The sequence below is a fragment of the Prinia subflava genome, chromosome 4 (assembly GCF_021018805.1).
Source record: "Prinia subflava isolate CZ2003 ecotype Zambia chromosome 4, Cam_Psub_1.2, whole genome shotgun sequence".
NCBI lineage: Eukaryota > Metazoa > Chordata > Aves > Passeriformes > Cisticolidae > Prinia > Prinia subflava.
Genome location: NC_086250.1, coordinates 26698184 through 26721633, shown reverse-complemented (window position 1 = coordinate 26721633; position 23450 = coordinate 26698184). Strand labels below are relative to the sequence as shown.

The following is a 23450-nucleotide window of genomic DNA, read 5'->3' as shown; positions in this document are numbered from 1 at the left end:
GACTTAAGTCTTAAACCACACCAGTGGAGCTTTAGGTTGCATACCTGGAAGGACTTTTTCGTTGTTGTTTCACAGAAAGGGTGATTAGACATCGGAATGGCCTGGCCAGGAAGGTGGTGGACTCACCATCCCTGAAGGTGTTGTAAGTAAAGGCTAGGCATGGCTCTTAAGAGCCATGATCTAGTTTACATCGTGTTCAGTCATAGGTTGAACTCTGTGATCGCAAGTCTTTTCCAACCTAACTGATTCTGTGATTCTGTAACAGTAAAATAATGATGATGGAATTCAGAGTTCCCTCCCTTTCCCTTGTGTCACATTCTTACACAGTCCAGGCCCGTGTTGCTGCGCACTTCCCAATGAGCGTGTCACTCATCACCTTTCCCCCGAGGCGCGGGCTTCCCGCACCGCAGCATACCGAGCCCACAGCGTCACCCGAGGCAGTCTGTGACTTTAAACCACGCCCACACCGTGCTCTCTCCCTAACATCCCCGCCTTATCCCCAGCCCTCGGTGCCTCCCCAGCGGCGCTGACAGCGGCCGAGGAAGCGTCTGCGGCCGGGCCGGGCGGGTCCGCAATGCCGCCGCGTCGCCTCCCCGCCCAGCCGTGTCACGAACGCTGCCGGGTCACGCCCGGCCAATGGTTCCGCAGCTCCGCGAGCGTCACCGGCAGGGCGCGCGCCCCGCGGCAGGGGCGGAGCGCTGCCGGCACTCCGCATCCCGCCGGGCCACGCGCGCGCCGCTCCTCCGCTCTATGGTCACCGTAGAGATCCACGGCGGTGGCGGATCAATACTGGGACGGCGGCGGCCGCGGCGCCGTGGGGAACATGGCGACGCTGGTGCTGGATAACGGCGCCTACAACGCCAAGATCGGCTACAGCCACGCGAACGTCAGGTGAGGGGACGGGACAGGGCGGGGCGAGGCGGACGCTGGGCGTCCCCTCACGGCTCCCCAGCCGCCGCTCTCCGCCAGACCCGCGCCCCTCGGCCGCTCACCGGCGCGCAGGCCCGCAGCGCGCCTGCTCTCGCTGCGGAGAGGCCGGGCTGGCCCCGCCCCGCCCCTGCGGCGGCCGCGGCCCCGCCCCTGCGGCGCGCGCCGTGCCGCGCACCGTGCCCTCCGTGTCACAGCGTTCCCGTCCGTGTCACACCGTGCCCTCCGTGTCACAGCGTTCCCGTCCGTGTCACACCGTGCCCTCCGTGTCACAGCGTTCCCCTCCGTGTCACACCGTGCCCCGCTTTGTCACGCTGTGCCCCTCCGTGTCACAGCGTTCCCCTCCGTGTCACACCGTGCCCTCCGTGTCACAGCGTTCCGCTCCGTGTCACACCGTGCCCCGCTTTGTCACGCTGTGCCCCTCCGTGTCACAGCGTTCCTCTCCGTGTCGCACCGTGCCTCAGCGGCCGGGCTGGGGGGAGAGCCCCTGGCGCTCTCCCCGTTGTGCCGGCGGCAGGCGATGGTGGTTGCGGCTCAGCGCACTGTGCAGCGGAGGTGGAGGGGGGTGTTTGGTTTCCCAAAAGGTGCCTCATGTGCGCTGTAGTTGTCAGAAATTAAAGATTTCCCTCATAACTGGCTCCAGTTAATGGACTAAAGCCAAAATGCAGCAGCAAAAATATTATTGAAAGTACACTGTTTATGAAAGTGGCTTAAAGAAAGTGAATGTGTCTCCTACCATGTTTAATAGGAAACTTCCAAATCTTTTCCAGCGTTATTCCCAACTGTCAGTTCAGGTCAAAGACTGCACGCTTGAAAACCTTTACGGCAAATCAACTGGATGAAATTAAGGATCCCTCTGGTCTTTTTTATATTCTTCCCTTTCAGAAAGTAAGTAAGATATCTTCAGTTTAACATTAAAACCAAATCTAAATGGTTCTAAGGAATAGTTTTCATACTGTGTGTCCCAGCTGCAGGGTTATATGTAGTATCATACAGGAATCAGTCAGCAGCATGAAGTTTAACAATCATAGAATTGTTTAGGTTGAAAAAGACCTTTAAGATCATCAAATCCAACAATTAACCCTGCACTGTCCAGCCCATCACTTAGCAACGTCCCTAAGTGCCACATCTGCACATCTTCTAAATACTTCCAGGGATGGTGACTCTGCCAGTTCCCTGGGCAGCCTGTGCCAGTGGGTGACAGCCCTGTTGGTGAGAAAATGTGTCCAATCTAAAATTCTCTGGTGCAACTTAGGGCCATTCCCTCTGGTCCTGTCACTTGTTACCTGGGAGAAGAGACCAACCACCACCTCACTATAACCTCCTTTCAGGTCACTGCAGAAAGTGATAAGGTCCCCCTTGAGCCTCCATTTCTCCAGGCTAGACAGCCTCTCTCAGCTGGTCTTCATAGGATTTGTTTTCTGAACCCTTCACCAGCTTTGTTGCCCTTCTCTGGACTTGCCTCAGTTGCTCAATGTCTTGTTAGGAGTGAGCCAAAACTGAAAGTAAGATTCAAGGGATGGCCTCACCAGGGCCAGGTGCAGGAGGGCAATCCCTGCCCTGGTCCAGCTGGCCACACTATTCCGGATACAGGCCAGGATACTCGGCCTTCTTGGCCACCTGGGCACACACTGGCTCATGCTCAGTAGCTGCCAACCAGCACCCCCAGGTCCTTTTCTACCTGGCAGTTTTCCAGCCCCTCTGCCCCAAGCTCGTAGTGCTGCTTGGGGTTGTTGTTACCCAAGTGCAGGACTCGGCACTTGGCCTTGCTAAACATCCTAAGATTGTCCTCAATCCATCAATCCAGCCCACCCAGAAATCTTTACAGAGCCTTTCTACCCTCCAGCACATCAACAGTCCTACCCAACTTTGTGCTTTCTGTGAACTCGCTGAGGGTACACACCGGATGCCCTTGTCCAGATTGTTGATAACAGGGACCCCAGTACTGGGAAACGCCACTGGTGATGGGATGTAGCACCATTCAGCACCACATTCTGGCCTGGACATCCAGCCAGTCTTTTACCCAGCAAAGAGTTCACCCCTCCAAGGCATGAGCAGCCAGCTCCTCCAGAAGAATGCTGTGGAAAAAATGATGTCACAGGCTTTACTGACTTTACCAAAGTCCAGGTAGACAACATTCACATCCATTCCCTCCTCCGCTCAGTGGGTCACCTTGTCACAGAAGGAGAACAAGCTAATCAAGCTTTAATAAACCCTTGCTGACTGGACCTGATCGCCTATTTGTCCTGTACATGCTGGGTGCTGGCACTCCAGGTAATCTGCTCCCTAACCTTCTCTGGCACTGAGGCAGACTGACAAGCTTCTGCCAGAAAAAATAATGTATACAGAAAACACAATGTACATTGTTTTTGTAGTGCAGTAATCAACATATCAATGGGGAATATTTGTAACATACCTTAATCCTATGTATCATTTATTCCTTAGTCTAAAAATGTAAATTTAGACATTTTAACGCTAATTTTTTTTAATATTATCAGTCTCAATTGCTTGTTGTTTGACTTTTTTTTTAAAGTACAATTTTATATTTTCTAAATAGTTGAAATTTATTTCTAAATTCCTACAGGGTTACTTGGTGAACTGGGATGTTCAGAGACAGGTTTGGGATTATCTCTTTGGAAAAGAAATGTATCAAGTAAGAGCCTTTTCCTAATTACATATTTTGTGTAGATTAAATACTGACTAGTGGAATTCACAAATACTAAGTAGAACACGTGATCTTACTGTTCTCTTTGCGAGTGTCTTCAATTAGAAATCACAGGGATTTAAGTTTTTGCAAACATTTTTGAGTTCTGGTGTAGAATTTTCTACCCAAGAATAACTTAAATGTATAAAATATAAATATCTGATACTTTATTTTTCATATCACACAAATTTGATTTAGCACAGGAAGTGTAGTAAGACTTTTCTTTAATTTTTTTTTCTTTTAAAAATATTATGTTCTCTGGAAATTCTTGAGTTTTTTCTAACACCTGTGTACTGAGAATGAAAGTAATGCCTCAAATTAGTTTAGTCTCTGTACATTTTTATATTAAAAATATAAAGTGCTGGCTTTTGATACGTAAATTTCATTTTAGTTTTGGAACAGTATTCAGTGTAGTCATGGTTTTGAGAATTTGTTTTAATTCTTCCTCACAAGTGAAGGCTACAGAGAGATACAGCTGGTAATGTTTTTAGGGCCATATCCAGTATGATTGAAGTAACCCTATGAAGTCCTGTCTAAAGGAGTGTTTGAGATACTGGTAAACGTGGAAAGCCCAGAATCTTTTGCTAGCCTCAGTAGAGGTCATTGGGAGTTTTGATTCTTCACTGTACAGGACTTTGGTTATTAGACAAGGAATTCTGTGGTGCAAGTGCTGAGCTGTCAAGGAGACTTATTTTTCTGTAGTTGACAGGATTAGTGTAAAGTATTTTACATTCAAGTTGTAGTGTTCCTTTGTGGAGTCTCTTTAAAATGTTGGGTTACAATTTGTAAGGATGGGAACAGAATCAGGATATGTATGAGAGTGTTCCCTTCTATTATGTTTTTTATCCGTTAATTAGGTAAACTTGTATTACTGCTCATGAAGCCTTTAAAAATGCTAAAACATTCTAAGTGTAGCTTCTACAAACAGATATGGCAAATGGTAGTCCTGTCTTCAGATTTACATGATCTTCCACTGCTACAAAACATGGTAAGGGATTATTAATTTCTGTGTTTTATGCAATGACAATCTTAATGTGATTTTCACAGGTGGATTTTGTAGATACCAATATTATTATTACTGAACCTTACTTTAACTTCAGTTCAATACAAGAATCTATGAATGAAATTCTATTTGAAGAATATCAATTTCAAGCAGTTCTTAGAGTAAATGGTGAGTATGTCTCAGTCTAGTTTTGCATTTATGTATTTTGAAGCTTAACCCTTTAAATAAATGAATTAGCAAGCACACATGCACACACATATATATACATAGTAAAAAAATTACTTCCATTGCTTCCTAGCTCTTGAGTAAAAGTAGATTAAACATTTAAAAAAATATTTATTTTACAAATTCCATCTGTACTCTTGTACTACTTCTTAAAGAGTGTCATAGTATATAAATACAGGAAATTTGAGGAGAGTAAGGATGACAGAAATAACAGATGGATTTTGAAACAGGATAGCATTTAAAGAATTCTACCAAAAAATTGCATGAAGTCTTTATCTGATAGCTTTCCTTTTTTAGGGGGTAGGATTGGTTTTTTGTTTGGTTTTGTTATGGGTTAGCAAATAAAATGCAGCATTACAATTACAGAACATATTGTGTCTCACAGTGAATGTGTAAACAACAATACCACCCTTCTGAAAGATAACTGGACATAGGATACTTCTTTAGATAAATTTGATAAGTTTATAGGATGATCAGTGTGATTAGACTTTAGAGGAAATGGAACATGGACTGGAATTCCTGAAAAATAGGGCCATATATAACACTTAATTTTATCCACTGCCAAAATTAATTAATGCACTGGCTGTATCATTATGTATTGAGGTCTTGAAAGTCTGCCAGAGGCATGTAAAATATGAAGCAAGTACACCTTCATATCACTGTAAATTCTAAAAGTTCATATAACAATGGAATTAAATTTTTTGTATTTCAGCTGGAGCTCTTAGTGCACACAGGTATTTCCGGGACAATCCATCTGAGCTGTGTTGTATCATCGTGGACAGCGGATACTCTTTTACCCACATTGTACCTTATTGCAGAAGTAAAAAGAAGAAAGAGGCAATTATCAGGTATACTGCAGTATATATTTTCTAGAAGAACTGTTTGCTGTGCCTGAAGTTAATAATGACAGAATTTCTCATGTTACTCTTTTTCTGTAGGATTAATGTTGGAGGGAAACTCTTGACCAACCATCTAAAAGAGATCATCTCTTACCGGTAAAGCATGCTAATTTTCACTCTGAAACTTGGTATGAAATGAGCTAGAAGTTTATGAAGTTATCTTACTGGTTCTGTGAATTTTAGATCAATTGCTTTTCAAAGGAGAAGGGAATTTTTTGTCTGCTATATTCTGCTAGCTACCATCTTTACCTTAAGATCGAAATGAATACAGTAAAGAATTAGGCTGTTATTTTTCAAAGTACCAGTGCTTTTGAAGTTGTTGAGGTTACCTGTGTCACCACCCAAGTCTTAACATATTTTCTGAGGTCTCTCAATAGATAATCAGTCAGATGACTTGTATCAATACTGTAAATAAAATGCAGTATGATCAACTTTTAATTGGGATTCTTTAGCTTGGAACTTGATCTAGGTAAGGTGTTTGCCAGAGAGCTACTGGCAGGATTACAGCTGTGCTTGTTAGCAAGACAATGGGCAAATGCACATGAATGTATTTACTGAACTGTGAAACAGGACAGTACTGACTTCCAGTAGGCCAGGAATGCTTTTGTAAATGTAATACAAGTTTAGATATTGAGACAGTAGCTTCCTGTGACTGAAATAAATGGTTGTTCCAGTGGAAAACTGGACAGGCAATAGAACACTTAATTACTCTCAAACTTTTGTGGTTTTGGTTTTTGTTATTCACAGGCAGCTACATGTTATGGATGAAACACATGTAATTAATCAAGTGAAAGAAGATGTGTGTTATGTTTCTCAAGACTTTTACAAAGACATGGACATTGCCAAGTATGTATGCAATGGTACTAAATGTAGCAGTTGGTACTTCTGAATAATCTGTTTGTCCAAACAAAACTATACTCTTAATCAGAAAATTTTCCAGTTAAGTTAAAGAAGTCTTGTCAGTATAAAATGGTTGGAATTTAGAACTCCTTCTTTATTCTATTGAATTTTACATTCCTTTTCAGATTGAAAGGAGAGGAAAATACTGTAATGGTAGATTATGTTTTGCCAGACTTCAGCACAATCAAAAAAGGATTTTGTAAGGTAATGACAGTTCTGAAGTGGTTTTTTTTTTGATTGTTCTCCTGCACAAGTGTAGTTCAGAGGCTAAAAATACTCGCTTTTTTCTAATGCTGTATTGTAACATCTTTCTGTGCTATGCATTAATTGGTAAAGTTTTTCCTCAGTAAGTTGGGATGAACAAAAAATACTGTTTTTCTGGCAAAGCATTTTATGTTCTATTATTTAACAGTTTCAGCTTTCTCTGTTTGTGCTCTGTCATATAACTTATCCATATCATTATTAAGTTTTTTTTAGTTAGGAAATGAATTTTTGGTAAGTTTCTCTGAATTACATTTAAACACCCAAATAAGTTGAAAGTTCAAAGTCATATTACAGCAGAGCTTGAAATACCAGTGAAGACAATTTAACGGTTTTATCTCATTTACTGAGCCAGCCTTAGTTTTGAAAGCAGCCCTATATTTTAAGGCCACTCTCGTGCATACCAGTTTTGTTTTGCTTTGGACAAAACTGCAGTTGGCAAGAGCAAAGTCACTGCAGATGTAATACCAGCATATGCATTATTCTCAAAAGATTTGCTGGTAGATAATATGACAATGCCAGCATACATTGCCAACCTCTGCAGGACATGAAATAGATCAGCTGAATATTCTCAGATGTGATTTCTTTTCTTAAGCACTGGGTACTATTCATGTTTTTAATTTAGCCAAGGGAAGAGATGGTGTTAAGTGGAAAATACAAGACTGGTGAACAAATACTTCGTCTAACAAATGAAAGATTTGCAGTTCCAGAAATACTTTTCCATCCTTCGGACATTGGTATTCAAGAGATGGGAATTCCTGAAGCCATTGTTTATTCTATTCAGAATTTACCTGAAGGTATATCCTAAAAGTATTTTGAAAAGGACAGGGGGGTGGGAGAAGGAGGGATGTTGTAATGGCTTTGTTTCGTTTGGTGTGAAACTGACCAAAAGTCAGTAATTTAAGCATCAAAGAGTAAAACCTTTCTGATTGCTGTTTGTCAGAAGTAATACTAAGGCTTTCATTTCATAGATTATGTACAGGTAATTATTGTTATTATTACAAAGAAGACTTTCATAGGTTTTATGATGCCATGTAAGTATGGCAGCATTTAGCCTATTAATGTACTGTTAAAAAGCCTATGTCACTTAGAATCCCTTTTGAAAGGGGAATTTGTTGGCAAAAATGAAATTTAATAACTATAAGAAAACAGTAATTATCAAAACCAAATTCTGAAATCAGGGAGAACACAGGATGACTGATCACCTTCTCATATTTCTGTTTAACTGATATGCTGATTAGATGATAATAACTTTTTTGTATGCATATTTCTTATTTCTATTGAAATTCATAACAAAATTGGAAAAATCACTACGTTAATCTGTAGATGTATGTTCTGTCTCTTCACTACAGATTTACTTAATTATTTTACAGAAATGCAGCCTCATTTCTTCAAGAACATAGTTCTGACTGGGGGAAACACCCTTTTTCCAGGCTTCAGAGATCGGGTTTATTCTGAAGTTCGATGTCTTACTCCAACTGACTATGATGTTTCCGTTGTTCTTCCTGAAAAGTAAGTCTTAAACTACTAAATAGAAGGGACTTTATCTTCCTAGCAGAACAAACAATAAAGTAGGGTTTCTTTTGCTGATTAAGAAGATAGATGGAGTAAAGGCATTAATTTAAATATTAAGTGAACAAAAATTGTGCAAGAAGGATGTTTTAAATCAATGTATTTTCAGACAAACTAAAGAAACTAGAGATCACCTGCTTGCTCTGTACTTTAGCTAATAAAGTTAAGGAAGTGTTTTTAGGGTCAGCCTTTTTACTGTAAACAGATAAATAAGACTGTATTGTCATTAGGTGGGTATGTAATTATGTAAGATTAGAACTTAGTCTTTTACTTAGAATTTTCAGCATCTGAATGATGCCATGTCATTATTAATGTACCACTTCAGGGATTAGGAAGGGGTAACATCTTTGCAGAAGGAGTGAAGATGAAACAAGTATATTTGAATATACAAAAACATTCTACTTTTTAAAAAGTATTATTAAAGAGTATTTTTAAATACTATTAAAGAATTATTATTGGTGCGAACTAAATACAAAGACATATCCATGTCGTTCCCTCTTCACACCTGCCTTCAAAGATGCCCTTTTTTAAAAACCAAGTCAGCTAGCCCTGCTAAAGTTTCAAACTTTGTCTCATAACTTCTCTGGAGCTGGATGGTTTGATTTAGCAATCAAAAATGTAGTTTAAATAGGTATGGCTAAATAAAAGTCTTGGAAATCATCACTGCATATTTCTATTTTAAATAATCTGTGCAATAACAATATATACAGTAACAATAGTAACAATAACATCGTTCATTTTCAGCCCTATTACTTATTCTTGGGAAGGTGGGAAGCTCATTTCTGAAAATGATGATTTTGAAGACATGATAGTAACTAGAGAAGACTATGAAGAACATGGACACAATATCTGTGAAGAGAAATTTGACATATAGGTGGCATAGTTGGATATGTTATTCCATTGATTCACTTAGAATGGAATTCTTTGAACTACAACCTCTTTTCCATCAGCTAGGATTGTGTTTTAGCTTTCCTGTATTGAATTGGGTTGAGAAAAAATCATTTTAAGAGTTCAGAAGTAAAGTTTTACAAGCATAATACTATTAAATAATATGTTCATTGCAATTTCATTGTTTGTATCTTTTCTGATAGCTTCATTGTATTTTTATTGCAGAACACCTCAGTGCATGAGGCAATAAAAGTATCAAATACTTGTACAGGTGCAAGCATGTATGTATGTATGCTAATACATAGTGAGAAGAAATGGGTTGGGTTTTTTCTTCCAAAATAAGTACCATTCTAACTCATGTTATTTCACTAAAAGGGCATTAAATACATCTCAGAAAGAGCCTTTGATGTTGCCTCTCCTGAAAAGAAATATATGAGTTTTAGTTTTGGTTATTTTAGGGAGTAGCTATGAGAGAAATACACTTGGAATGTGGCCACTGCTACTGACAGTATGCTTAGGTTTTGAGAAAAGAGTAATTTGAACAATTCCTTTTTCTAAAGGGTTTTTAATTTAGTATGTTGTGGGGTTTTTTGTTTGGTTTTTGTTTTAAACAATGCCTAAGCAAATAAACTTCCTGCCACTCCTCTCATCTTTCTGAAAAGAAGGTGCCACAAAGGTGAGTAAATCTTGCAGGTGTGACCTGGGTGATGACCCATCTGTGTCCTCTCCATGCATCCTAGATAACACAAATACCCCAGTACTTGTTATTTCTGGCATCAGAAGCTGTGTTACTTGGCCATCAGTCTGTGCAGCACGGCATGCAGGAGGGGGAAGAGCCTGGGCTAAGAGCCACTAGAAGGGTGGGAGGGCCAGGCTAAATGGGAGTGCCCCACTTGGCTTGCTTGCTTGCTGAGACAGAGACAGGCACTCAGACAGGGTGGATAATGGACACTGGACTATCCTGCTGTGTCTCATACTCCCTCTCTCATCTGCCCCAACACAAAACCAATAAATATTTGTAAGCAGTGCACTTACTAGGCTACCTTGCATAAAGGACATCGAAGAGCAGCCAGTGCCTTGGAGTGGGAGATGATCTTCTTGCATATGATCTTTTTTACTTTGGACTGCCAGCTCATGATTGCTTTCCTCTAGTCTCACCTGCTGAAAGGAATGAAAGGGGTACCTTCCTCCTGCTGTTAGTAGCTATGTGAGCCACACAGGAGACAGCTAGGGTATGAAGGCATGAGACCAGCACCTACAAATTGTTGGACCCCGATTGCATGACTTTTTGTAGGATATGAATAAGTCTGGTACACTGTCACTTTGATAGCCACATGGAGAAGCCCTTGTATCCAAGCTCTAGTTTTTTAACTAACTGCTTCATGAAAGTATCAGCATACTGGACTTAAAAGAAACATACATGTTCTCATGAAAGTACTAATGAACTTTTTCATTGGCAGGAGCAAACACGAATGCTCTGTGAATAGAAGCAAGCCTCCTTCGAAGGTGCATCACTTGTGCTTTGATGCTGTACTGAAAAGTATCTCAACTAAACTCTTCACTCTGAGTATTCTCTACTTCAAACAAATACATACTGGCAATTAATTTGATAGTTCTGTGCTAGAAATCATAAACAGAAATGAGAGACAGGTCCCAAGTTTCCCTACCACATGATTCTGTGTCAAATACTGTTAAAAATACATGACAGAACTTTCTGAAGTCAAATTTTTTTTAATTTTGGAATTTAACTGAAAACCATTAGTCTATAGTTCACCAAACCTGTTCTGTTCAGCCGGCCCTTCCTTAGATGTAAAATAACAGGCTTCTGTCAACAGGAGATGAAAGGGGAGTAGATCCTCCTGTCAGGCTATGTGAATAAAACAGAGCTCTCAAGAGCTATTCCTTTCCTTTGCAGAACTAGATCAGTCTTAGCTTCTTGTCCCATTAACTGAAGGGAACCACAGGGCAGCTATGAACTGCTGCTTGGAACACTTCCTTACTGTTTGATACCTGGTTCTACAGCCCCTGAGCTGTCTCTTCCTTACGAGCACACTATGAAATGAAAGATTCATCACTTTTTGTACAATTCTTTATTATATTTAAATTAGCACAAGAAAATTCTAAATCAAGTCACAAAGTGCAAGTTTGTTTTTCAACAACAGTTTTTCCCAAAGCAATTCCCAGCCCACAAATTACCACGTTACCACCTCTCCCTGTTACGAGGTTTAGTATTTTGAGTAAGACACAGTAAAGGCACTGAAGACTGAGAGAGAGAAAAAGAGAGATTAGAGAAAAAAACCACCCCAACTAAAATCTCTTGCTTCTACTACTCAACACCAGAAATAGTTAGTCAGGAAATACTTTCCTGTTTACAAGTCTCAATAACATGTTTCTGTATATCCTCCCTCTTCTGGGAAAATGACCAAAACCCCTCACAGGGCTAGAAAAAGAATGCATGGCCCTGTACCCCTCTGAAAGGGGAAGCTTGGACATTTTTCCTCCTCTAGAAATTATTTATTTCACACTGGTGAGTCACAGTTAAACAGCAAGTGCATAAACAGAGATTCATGGACAGAGATTTCAACTACATTCCCTGACTTCTAATAGGGCCACATAATTTAAATTAGGCTACTTCAAATATACAAGTTAACCTAAGTGTACAGGTAATAGGTTGTATTGTTTATATCTTATAGTGTAATTATTGCAATTTAAAAATAAAACAGCACTTGTTTTAAGAAAGCTTTGGTATCCTGCTGACTTGACTGTGTTTGAAGCATACAGGAGGATGGAGACACCTAAAACAGCACATTCACAACAACAAAAACAATCATGCTTAGAGTGGAGCTAGTCCAGCATTGGGGCCAAGAAAATGATAAGGAACTAGAGGATCTGTCACACAGGGAAGAGGCTAAGAGTGCTGATTGTTTAGCCCTGAGAATGCTTATGGGAGGGACAGAGCCAGACACTTCAGCAGTGACAGTGAAAGGACAAGAGGCAGTGGAAGGAATTCTACCTAAGCATAAGGTGGTTTATTTTGGTTGGGGTTTTTTTTTTTCTTTTTTGTCTGGAGGTAGGGTTTATTTGCTTGTTTTTAAATACTGTGAGACTGATGAAAGTCTGGACCAGACTGATCCAAGAGGCTGTGGCATATCTGTTTTTGGAGATACTCTAAACTCAACTGGAAACGGCCTTGAGCAGCCTGCACTAATAAACTCCAACCCAAGTGGTACGACTTAGAGCAGAGTCCAGTACACTTCCAATACCAAGTCTTTGAGTCTTTGTCCAATACATGACTAAATGTGTGTTGCAAGGATGAAAGAAGCAATGTAACCCCTATCACACTACATCACATATTAATTTATAATAAAAAAAGGCTGAGACAATTGGGTTTGTTTAGCCTGAAAAAGAGAAGGCTTTGGGGTGATGTAATTGTTGCCTTCCTGTATCTTAAGGCAGCCTACAAAGAGACCTGGAGAGAGACTTTTCAAAAGGGCATACATAATGCAGTGACAAGACAAAGGCTTCAAACTGAAAGAGAACAGGTTTAGATTCAATATTAGAAAAAAGTTCTTCCCTGTGAGGATGGTGAGGCACTGGAACATGTTGCCCAGAGAAGTTGTGGATGCCCCATCCCAGAAAGTGTTCAAGGCCAGGTTGGATGGGGCTGTGAGCAACCTGGTCTAGTGAAAAGTGTCCCTGCCCACTGCATGGGGTTTGGTAATACATGATCTTTAAGATTCATTTCAGCCCAAACCATTCTATGATTCCATGATTTAATGATTTGAATCAACAAATCCTTGTTGATGTAGAGTTAACCATCAATGTGTCAAGACAGGCCAATATACTTTCTAGCTTTGCCCTATGAATTCATAAACATTACCAAAGTATTTATGATAAATAACTGCACACTATCAAAATATCCTCATGTTAAAATAAATTACTTAAGTATACTAAGATCTAAAACAAGATAATTATTTCTCCAGTTTCCTCAAAATGAAACTTGTTACTTGAATTAGCAGCAGCTCAGTCTGCCAGAGTGAGGAGGCAGTAACAACAGGCTGTAATTACTGACTGCAAGCACGCACAGCTCCCCTGCCTAATAAACCGTTCCTGCTGAAGAGTCAAAACCCACTGACCTGATTCCAACATTTTTACACACTTTGTACACTTATAATACCCACAGGAGTCATAACCTACAGTTTAAGATGAGATTAAGTTATTATTAATTAAAGATAGAAAAGATTAAAACCCCCTACTGATTATCAACCCAAGCATGGCTCAGAATATAGATATGGCTCAGAAAGCCATGGGGTTGTGGGACAGATGGAAAAAAGTGCAAAATCCTGAACTCAAGGCAGCCCAAGCAGTGTGCTGTTATTACTTACAAGTAATTAAGTATGTTTTGCTTAAAAGATTAATTAGATTTAATGCTTTTTAGCAGCATAGTAATTTTGATAGTTGTAGCTTCCTGAAACTGAAGATGTAAAGATGCAAGAAAAGAACATTTTTTATGCATAAATTTCATGTGCCTCCTCTACTCTTTTAAAAAAAGATTTAAAAAGGCTGTATTGAAGTCTAAACATTTGAAGTAGAAAATTCACATATAGTTTTACAACCACTACAGTAGACAAAAGAATGGTATTTTTGGAATTCTTTGATTAATTTCTTCTTTTGCTTCGCAGGAACAGTAGGGTTATTGTCCATCTCTTGAATCAGTTCTAGAAGATACTGATTGGTTTGTTGCTTTTGATCTTCATATTCTTTAGTTGTAATGCGCTGACAGAAGGTGAAGCCTTTTTAAGAAATCAGAGGTTCAGATTAGGTTTCATGCATCATGTAAAAGCCTTGTAAAAAAATACAATAAGAAACGTACTGATCCTCCAGTTCAGATGTGATTACATCTACAAGCAATATGAAACATACAGCTTTCCATTGAGAATGGATGGAAATCTAAACATTAATTGCAAAAGTAAAGTTGAAAAGCAGTGTTACAAGTACAGTATCATAGAATATTCTGTATTGCAAACAGGTCTGCCAGACAAAGAGCAAATACAGTTCCTACACAGAAACCACAACGAAGAACATTACACAATAAGAATGGCACCTTGCATTTGTCAGGATCCAAAGATTCCCTGTGAGTAAATGAAATCTGTAACAAGGCTCAGTACCTAATGCAAGTGAATAAATACTTTGAAGAAATAGTTGCCTCTAAACTGCACTACAAAACCAGGAACAGAATTTAGAAGGTTCTACATGAGTCAACAGCTGAGTATGGTTTGGGCACCAGAAGCAGAGGCAATGCAAGAGAGATACTTAACTCAGCACAACTTAGCTATAAAAAGGTTGTGAATCTCTGTAGTGAAGGACTGCCTTGCAAGGCCTCAAGCCCCCTCATTGTGCACGTGAGTTCTGGCCTGAGGGAAGACTAACATACTCCACACTTTTTTTTCCTATATATATTAGAGAACAATTTGATTGAACAAGTGTCAGTTGCCTAAAGGGGAAAATTTTCTTACTAATCCTTCTTCACAAACACCATCATCTTTAGGCTTCACATAAAGAGCGGTATTAACCTGAGCTGTCAAGGGTTTTTCACATGGACCTGTCCTTCCCTTCTTCTACAGTAAGTTTGTCAAACATCAATAATTTTTATGGTTGAGTAGGCTCACATGAAGAAAATAAACAGTTCTTTCAAAAGGGAAAGCTTAACAACTGGCAAAGAGATTAACTTTTAAAACGTCAGCATGGATCTTTAGGTCCGTGGTTTCAAGTGTCTTACTAGATTAAAACCAACCCCAGAGTTCTCTTGCTGGTTTTAGTCTTTTTCATTTCCAGCAGACCTAAGGATTACCTTCCTGCAATTGACAGACCCCTTTTCTTATCTGGGTCTCCCAACCTTCCCTCCTGCTCCCACCCAGATTTAAGAAGTTCACCAGCTAAGAATGCTCAATAGCTCCCAGGAAAGTTTTTGGAAAGAAAAGGGAAAGTGGCACCAGAATGAGGCACACAGGAAAATGGGAATATGCCATGCCAGAGAGTTTACAATCAGATCAAACTGACTATCTCAATGAGTAGATGGAACCTATATGCATTTAGAGATTGGAACCCCAAAACTTAGTAGGAAAAATGGAATATGGAGTTTTTACTTCAGTTCCCTGTTCAGTGTGTTGATGGAGATCATACAGGCTCTGAGAATATTACAGACAGGCAGTTCTTTCCCCTGTTGTTTATCTCTGTATTCTTTGGCTTCACAATATGTGATTCTCGGAACACTGAACCAGAAGGAATTTAGACTCATTCCAAAACCCAACACAGATGGTGAAAGATTCTGTACCAAACTACTTCTTGAGCAGCTGCTGTATTAAATATAATATTACACAGCAAAATAACTTAGTGTAATTTGGTTCCCAAGTGGGTTTTTTTCAGTGTTTAATCACACAATGCACTGGCAATACAGGAGTCAAAGAACATAAAGAGTCAGAGAGAAATTCAATTGTTTAAGCCAACCCTTTTAATCAGCGTTGCAAGGTATTTTTGGCAGCAAGGCCAGATGGAATGTTAGCTCAAAAGAAATAACCTGAAAAGCATTAACCCCATATACAGAAGGGTAGTATAACCTAAAAGGAAGACATTTGACACTTGGTAAGCCCTAAGATCTTAATAAACTTTATTCTTACCCAGAAAAAGGAAAGAGTTCTTCAAAACACTTAACAGTCACAACACTAAACAATCAAAGTCTGTGCTCAAGTTATCTACTAGAACTTTGACCTACTGAGTTCTGTGAGAATTTGTAGGTGTCTTGTGGCAAAAATAAAAGAATACTGTTCCTAATTACAAAGTGCTATCAAATTCACAAACCAAATTAGAAGCAAACTTCAGAAAACACATTTTGCACTATTTCCAGAAGTAATTATTTGTTAAAAAATAAATAATGTAATGTATCCAAACTAGATTATTAATAAAATCTTATTGTCCAATATTCAGACCAGTTTTGCAGATAGCATAAAATTTAATATTTAGTGCATTAGCCAGTGATCCCCCTAATGCTTCACTTCTAACAAAGGAAGAGAACAGTCTATGCACAATTATAGCTACGTGATGATAAACCAGTTTGTATACAGTAATTTATATACAAATTTATCCCATCATCTACCTGAATTGATATCTGGATCTTGCCCTTCTAGCAAACTCTCAAGTCTCCTACTTGTTAGTTCCAGAAGAGTTAAAGGAGTCTGAAAATACAACCCAACAAAGAAAACATTACAAAGGCAATACTTCTGTATTTTGATAATCTAAAGCTTTCAGATAACCAATTTAAGAACACATAGTTAAATGCAGAAGAATCTATGCCCACATTTATTTAGGTACATATTCAAAGTCTCTCACAGAATTGCACTAAAACACATAATTTTACTAAGATACATGTGTTTATTTCTGGTATCTCTGGCCAAACAAATAGGAAGCAAAAAGCTCTAGAAGTTGTTTTCCATGGCAAAAAACTGCACAGTAAAACAAGCTGGTTTCAGCTTTCGCACCAGGCTCTCAATTGCAGCTGTTGGGAGGGAACCATCGTCCACTTGCTGTCCCTGTACACAGCTCTGGCCCAACTCCAGTGGGGAATCAAAGCCCCAACCCTCATAGAAATTAAAAAAGGGGGGTTGGCTGTGTACTAACAAATACAAAACCCTCATTAACTAACTAACCACTTAGTGCTTTTAAACTAAACTGAAGCTAATTAAAAAAAAAAACAAACAAAACTTCCATGTCTCAACTTGAAGTCAGAAGTGGAAATTGATGTGTTGTATAAAAATAAAAACCAGTGTTTTACTGAAACCAAATTTCTGTGAAGCTTATTTTTATAGGGCATAGTAAAGTTTCATCTTTTCACATGTGACAATATGATGGAAGATAAATTAAGGAGACTATAAAAAGCCTGCATATTTACACAACTCATCAAGTTTAATAGAAAGGCTACTAGCATTTTGTGGTTCTATTTGTTTCCTTCAGTTTAGAAGTTAACATTCCAAAATACTGAAGGATCTTTTAAAGTTGCCATTTTTCTATAACTCAATGTATGCCAGTGAGCTTCTAAAGAAGAAAGACACTAAGATACACAAATATTTAGTAGGCATTCATTACCAACAAGGTGCCAAAATGACCCTATAAAAATTATTAATATTTTAAATATTTTCTTAATACAAATCATGCAAATGAAGAGAGGATATAATTTATAAAGGATTGCAAAGCTCTCAAAAATCTGTCCTCCACAGTCTGGAATAGCTTCTCACCCTGTTTGGCTTAGTATTAAACTGTAACAAATGGAACATTAAACACAGTTCCTCAGCCTTGTCATACTCCAAAAAAGGCAATTTATGGCATTAAACATTTAAAATTACAAAGCAAATGATGTAAGGAGAACAATACCTTGAAGAGCTCTGAGTGATTGTCCATGAGAAACTGAGTCAGCAGTTCTGCCTGTGGTTTTGACAGTGTCCTGTTTTGTAAGATGAACTTCGTACAAGTCTTGATGATCACAAATCTGTTCTCAAACTAGAAAAAGTAGTACCCAGATTTGGCATTAGATTGACTTGCAGTGTGCTAGCAAAGACTAAGTATAACAGGGTTCTATCAGTGGGAAACAGATGGCACAGGAAGGCAGTAAGCAGAATTTCTAACTGGACAAAAATGTTAGCTTTACTATGAGAAAGTGCTATTTTTCACATTAAGCAGAACAGATACTTACTTGTTTTTGCAATCTGTAGCTCTCAGATTCTGATGCAATGGCTAGGAATGTAAGGAGCCTGTGAAGTTCTTCACTAATATGTGGTGCTAATAATCTAAGATAAAGTTGTAATGCCTCTAGAGCTTGACCTGTTTTTCCTTTTTCTGCCATGGAGTAAAACAGCATATCCAATGTTAGTATTCATTTTCAGAGTCACGAATACTTATTTAAATCCCAATAGTAATCCCACTTTTGGGGGGGTTTCCTTCCAAACAAAATTTCATGTTGTTCCAGTTATTAAAGGATTCTTTTCTCAACCCACAAGTTTTAATTTTTCCTCCCCCACCAGGGGCAGGGTGGCAGCAGGCAGTGAGTGAGCAGCTTTGTAGTACTTAGTTGGCAGCTGAGGTTAAGGTACAACAACCCAATAGGACTGAGGCAGCAGCAAAAAAGCATATTTAAGTAGGATTAATCTTAAACTTGTGTTTAAATGAAACCCTTCTGGTTTATTTGTATGCATATGATGGGAGGGTTCTCAATAGTCCCTTTCATAATTTTAAATAACTTCTATTACTAAAAAAGACCCTACGTCCATAATTTAAAAACCTTATTCTGGTTAACATGAAAAAACTTGATAGCAATGATTTTAGTTTTATGTTATTACTTAGTAGTAGCAATAAGGCAAATTCTGACCTGGGGTAAGTAACTAACAATAAGAGTAGTTACATATTGAAAGAGTCACTCACAGAGGCTGGTGAATCTCTACCTTCCAGATTTTCAAAATTCAGTTGAACTAGGCCCTAAGCAAATTGATTTAACTTAGAAATGTGTCCTTGCCTTGAGCAGATATTAATAGTGATCTGAAGCATTTCCTTCCAACCTAAAAACTGCATCTACAATGGCATTGCAAATGGTGTCATGATTCACTCAATTAACGCTTAGTGACATCCTCTACACAGCTTTCTTCTATACTTTTTGTTCCAGGTTGCTCTTACCTATGAGTTCTATAATTCCTGAATGAATATCAATATCCTGAGTGGCAAGAAGAGAGTCCCTCTTTTGACTGTAATACTTAATTATAACATCAAAAAGAATCTTCTTGTATGTATTCAGACTGCTGGGGTTGTTATTGCTTTGAGGTAACTGCTGACTAACCATCACCAGAAATTGGTCAGGAAAATACTCCAAGCATTCAATTGCAGCATAGAGCCATCTATCAAGCCTGTAAAAGGAAAAGGTAGTTTTAGCGCTTGCTTCAAAATGCTCTACCTATTTTTATTCTTACAGATTCATAGAATATTCTGAGTCAGAGGGAACACACAAGAATCATTGCATCCAACTCCTAAGTAAATGAGATGGAATCAATAACCTTGGTGTAATTAGCACCATGCTCTAAACAACTGAGCTATCTCAGGGTCCATTTAATCCTTTAAATTAAACTGGATAGAAATAACCATGCAGATAGAGTGACATATATGAACCACAACACTGAACTGGTTTATTAAGCTGTTTGTGTAACTTATTTCACTACAGCAGTTCAAGAACCTGCTCAAAATGAGCAACTTCCATGTTTTTCCTGTGCTAAAGGCAATATACCAGAGATAAACCCAGATCAAAACAATCTGCAATCATGCCAGACTGTCACTGACCCTGGGAATTCAGCTAGTATTTAAAAACCAAACACTACCCCACTAGACACATTGAGAACCCACCAGGGCTAACCAGGGTGAAAAAACCTGATCTTTACAGAAGGGAAAAAAAACAGTTATTTTGAAAAAAGAGGAAAATAAAAGTAGGTTGATCCCAGAAGACTACAGAAGCAGTTTATTACATAACCTACTATAAAGGCATGAGTTTTCACAACCATATGTTGTCTCTATGTCTTAACTAAGGAAAGAAAGTGTAACCTAATTATGCACCGAAAATTCAGGTGCATAATTTATTGTTGAAAGAAGCCAGAAGATCATAGGAAAAATCTCAACCATTTTGTATGGAAGAAATATAAAATCATAGAATGTGTGGGGCAGAGGGCAATCACTTTATCTGATTCTGGATGTAAAATAATTTGATCTGAACCAACGACAAGTTGCAAATATTATTTAAGATCCACAGAATCTTATTTTTATCATGGAGAACAAAACCAAAGATTGTGAAGTTGCAAGCTGCAGACAAAAACTGTATTAATTCGGTGCTCAAGTGTCCAACTCTAAAGATATACTTTTTGTGAAATCACTTACCACTTCTGTAAAGAAGTCAATCACACTAATGCCACCCCTGTCTACAATTACACAAGCATAATAATGTCTATTTGTTCACTTAACACAAATCTTTGATCAAGAGTAAAATAAAAACTTTACCAACATATTCAATTCATAGATATATAACTTACTTGGACAAGTTTAAGCTACACGTAACCTCTCTGTCCAGGAAAGTATTTGAGATAATCATGTCTTCTTTGCCAAAACTGTCTGATTTTGTTTTCACTGAAGACACCAAGATATCTTCTAGAAGGGGAACATCAATTAACTGCAGCAGTCGTAGCAGAGTTTGCTGTTTCCAGACATCTTCTATTACTGATACCATAAACAAACAAAAACTCCTCAGAACAAGATCTTATGTAAACAACTAACCTTTGTTTTTACTCAGCTGAGAATCTTTCAAGTGTTCAAAGAAAACACGGTAACACCATAGTGTGAAGTGTGTTGGGTAAGAAGGTAGCAAAATAGGAATGCTAAAAAAAGCATGTCTCTCCCATCATATTAGAATTCAGAATAAATTACTCTAATTAGTAGAAGAGAAAAAAGACAAGTGAAAAGCAAAGGAAGCACATAATAAATATATTCTTAATTTTCCTTTGGAAGTAGTATTTTCATAAATAGCACCATTATGGAAAAATATAACCCTGTTGTGTCTCCTTCTGTTTAGTTACTACAAGCATTAACTCCTTTAACACTCATTTAGATATTTCGTCATTAGTGACAGGTTAAATTTAGGTCTCTGTGGAGCATCGTTTAACAGAAATGAGGCACTCACTCCAAGATACAGTGAAGAACAATGAGGTTTTAAAAAGAAAAAAGTCAATCCTCACCTCCTTTTGAAAGCAGGTGAGTTGGTTCATTAACCATGATCTTTGGAGGTAAAGATGCATGAACATATATTGATTGAAGAAGCTCCTCAACTTTCTTTTTATCAGCTGCCTCCAATGCTAAGGGGTTTGAAAGTGTTGTGCCACACTTTGTTCTGCTTAGGGAAGGAAAAAAAAATAGTTAGATGTATAACAAATATTATTAGAACATATTCGTCTTTTTGGTACTCACTAAATTGCTTTTAAATCAGAACTTTAGAGCTTCTTTATATCTGGAGTCTGTCCTGCTACTAGAATTCCTATTATCCACATCTACTTTGTGGAAAGGGCAAGGATATTGATTCCAAATACTGTTTGATAGTTCCACTTCATTTACCAGCTTTCAGTAACTAGCTCATTCATGCCAATTCTCCGATTTCAGCACAACTGATAGCACAACCAAATTATTCCTAGGCTTATGCTACTGTGCCAGACCCTATTCCAAATAACAAAGGGCAGATCAAAACACTTTACCCAAAAATACCTAGTAGCATCTACAATTTAGCCATGCTGTTTCTCAAATGGTGTCATGATTCACTCAATTAACTGGATAAAACTGGCACAGACTTTTCAGAAGTCTCCCAACACCTGGTTTAGACAGACATAACTTCATGTAAAGGTAACCCTCCTTAACTTATTAAAAAAAAAAGGGGAGAAAAACTAGAACAGTTCAGAGGAACTCACTTGGAACATCTTTTTGTCTTCTGTTTGCAGATTTGCTCAGGAGATAAGCTTTCATTGTCCTTATTCTTTATTGGAAGAAGAGGCTCAAGACTGCTATTTACAAATCTGTAGAGACTAGTGTCCATGTCTTCAAACTCTGTTTCTTTCCCATTTTTGAGTAAGTAAAGCTTGGCTCCAACTGGCTCAAACACTTTGTGATCCATCAGTGCTTGGCATACACGAACCCCCTTGAGCCGAGAAACATCACTGCAGCTTAGGTACATGCTTTGCATGAGATGGCTCAGTACCACATCAACAGCATTGGAGCCAGTGAAACAGTTTCTATATGTTTTCAGGTGTTGTCTACGTCTTTTGATTTCCACTTGATTGTGAAGGGCATGTATAATACTATTCCACAGCTGAGTTGCTTGAAAAGGACCATCGCAGTCTACAAAATATTTATATGAAAGTTTTACAAATTTATAAACCTTTACCTTAATACTTAAAAAAACCTACATTGTGATTTTAGTTTTATATATTTTAAACAAATATTCAGAAATCAGCTGAATTTTACAAAGACAAAGATAATATTTCATTACACAGTCCTTCTTGTAAGCTGACTCACACCCACTGTGGCAGAGTCAAGGGAAGAAAACAAAAATCCACTAAAAACAGGTGAGGAAGGGGGTTTTTTGTCACTGTTATGACCACACACATTGTATGCATGCGCTGTGCACACACATTAAATTATTAAAGAATCTCAAAACAGCCAAAGCTTGCAGGGACCTCTGGGGTCTATCTGGTCCAACCTCCCTGCTCAAACAAGGCCACACAGAGCTGGTCACCCAGAACCAGACAAACCATGTGCAGACAGGTTTGGAATATTATCTCCATAAGTCGAGATGTCCACACACGATATCACAACCTCTCTAAGTACCACTGAAGTGAGTCTGGCTCCATCCTCTTTGCACTCTCTCTTTAGATACTTGCAGAGACACCCCCGAGCCTTCTCTTCTCCCGGCTGAGCAGTCCCAGCGCTCCCAGCCTCACTGAGGGAGTTGCCCAGTTTACCCTCACACATCGCGTCCAGCCAAAACAAGTGTTCGCAGAGCATTAACCACGCCTGCCTCCGGTCGGAACACCCAGCCCAGCCGCACGCCCAGCCCAATGGTGCCCCCCGGTAAACTCGGCTCCAGGGGTACGGCCAGAGGAAGCTCGGCTGCCGAGCCTCCCTAGCCCCGTTCTGCCCGCCGCCCGGCCATCGGCCTCTCCCGCGGCATCGGCAGCCGGGGGTGCCAACACAAACAACGGGCAGGCGCCGGCCCCTCGCAGCCCGCTCTGCTTCCCGGCCCCTCCGACACTGCGGAGGAAAAGCCGCCGCAGCGGAGAGATCGGGATGATGCTCTTCGCCCACCTCGGCGCCGCCCGCTCCCCCGCCGCGGCTGCAGCTCGCTCTGGCTGCGGATCCTCCTGAAACGCGGAGTCAAATAACCCGCCATGGCCGCGGCCGGGCCGCTGGCGGAAACCGGCGGAGCGCATCACTTCCCGCCCGCCGCCCCCGG

At 39.5% G+C, this 23450-nt stretch overlaps 2 protein-coding genes across 4 annotated transcripts; one reads left to right on the top strand and one right to left on the bottom strand.

The window, feature by feature from the left end:
* Positions 1–543: 543 nt before the first annotated feature.
* Positions 544–9656, top strand: ACTR6 (actin related protein 6). Of its 2 annotated transcripts, none has more exons than XM_063396243.1 (11): positions 544–891; positions 1698–1815; positions 3512–3580; positions 4679–4802; positions 5572–5707; positions 5798–5854; positions 6506–6604; positions 6784–6862; positions 7545–7716; positions 8272–8431; positions 9236–9656. In XM_063396243.1, exons 1-11 carry the CDS (start codon positions 824–826, stop codon positions 9363–9365), a joined length of 1212 nt encoding a protein of 403 aa, XP_063252313.1. In that variant the 5' UTR covers positions 544–823; the 3' UTR covers positions 9366–9656. The 2 variants fall into 2 exon arrangements, with proteins under 2 accessions (XP_063252313.1, XP_063252314.1); XM_063396244.1 differs by having other exon boundaries at positions 552–891; positions 8293–8431.
* Positions 9657–12420: 2764 nt separating this feature from the next.
* DEPDC4 (DEP domain containing 4) lies at positions 12421–23436 on the bottom strand. Of its 2 annotated transcripts, none has more exons than XM_063396241.1 (9): positions 23303–23436; positions 21910–22336; positions 21190–21344; positions 20491–20674; positions 19097–19323; positions 18123–18265; positions 17804–17929; positions 16533–16611; positions 12421–14172 (listed from the first exon to the last, which is right to left on the bottom strand). In XM_063396241.1, exons 1-9 carry the CDS (start codon positions 23385–23387, stop codon positions 13955–13957), a joined length of 1644 nt encoding a protein of 547 aa, XP_063252311.1. In that variant the 5' UTR covers positions 23388–23436; the 3' UTR covers positions 12421–13954. The 2 variants fall into 2 exon arrangements, with proteins under 2 accessions (XP_063252311.1, XP_063252312.1); XM_063396242.1 differs by having other exon boundaries at positions 21190–21341.
* Between the last annotated feature and the right edge of the window lie 14 nt (positions 23437–23450).

What these genes read in the sequence shown, in the direction of transcription:
- ACTR6 (XM_063396243.1), top strand. Translation starts at nt 824, where the DNA reads ATGGCGACGCTGGTGCTGGATAACGGCGCCTACAACGCCAAGATCGGC. An exon ending in TTGGAAAAGAAATGTATCAA is followed by an intron (nt 3,581 to 4,678) that starts GTAAGAGCCTTT and finishes TGATTTTCACAG; the next exon opens with GTGGATTTTGTAGATACCAA. An exon ending in AGCAGTTCTTAGAGTAAATG is followed by an intron (nt 4,803 to 5,571) that starts GTGAGTATGTCT and finishes TTTGTATTTCAG; the next exon opens with CTGGAGCTCTTAGTGCACAC.
- DEPDC4 (XM_063396241.1), bottom strand. Translation starts at nt 23,387, where the DNA reads ATGGCGGGTTATTTGACTCCGCGTTTCAGGAGGATCCGCAGCCAGAGC. An exon ending in GGGGAGCGGGCGGCGCCGAG is followed by an intron (nt 22,337 to 23,302) that starts GTGGGCGAAGAG and finishes AATATTTTGTAG; the next exon opens with ACTGCGATGGTCCTTTTCAA. An exon ending in TGTAGCTTAAACTTGTCCAA is followed by an intron (nt 19,324 to 20,490) that starts GTAAGTTATATA and finishes TTCCTTTTACAG; the next exon opens with GCTTGATAGATGGCTCTATG.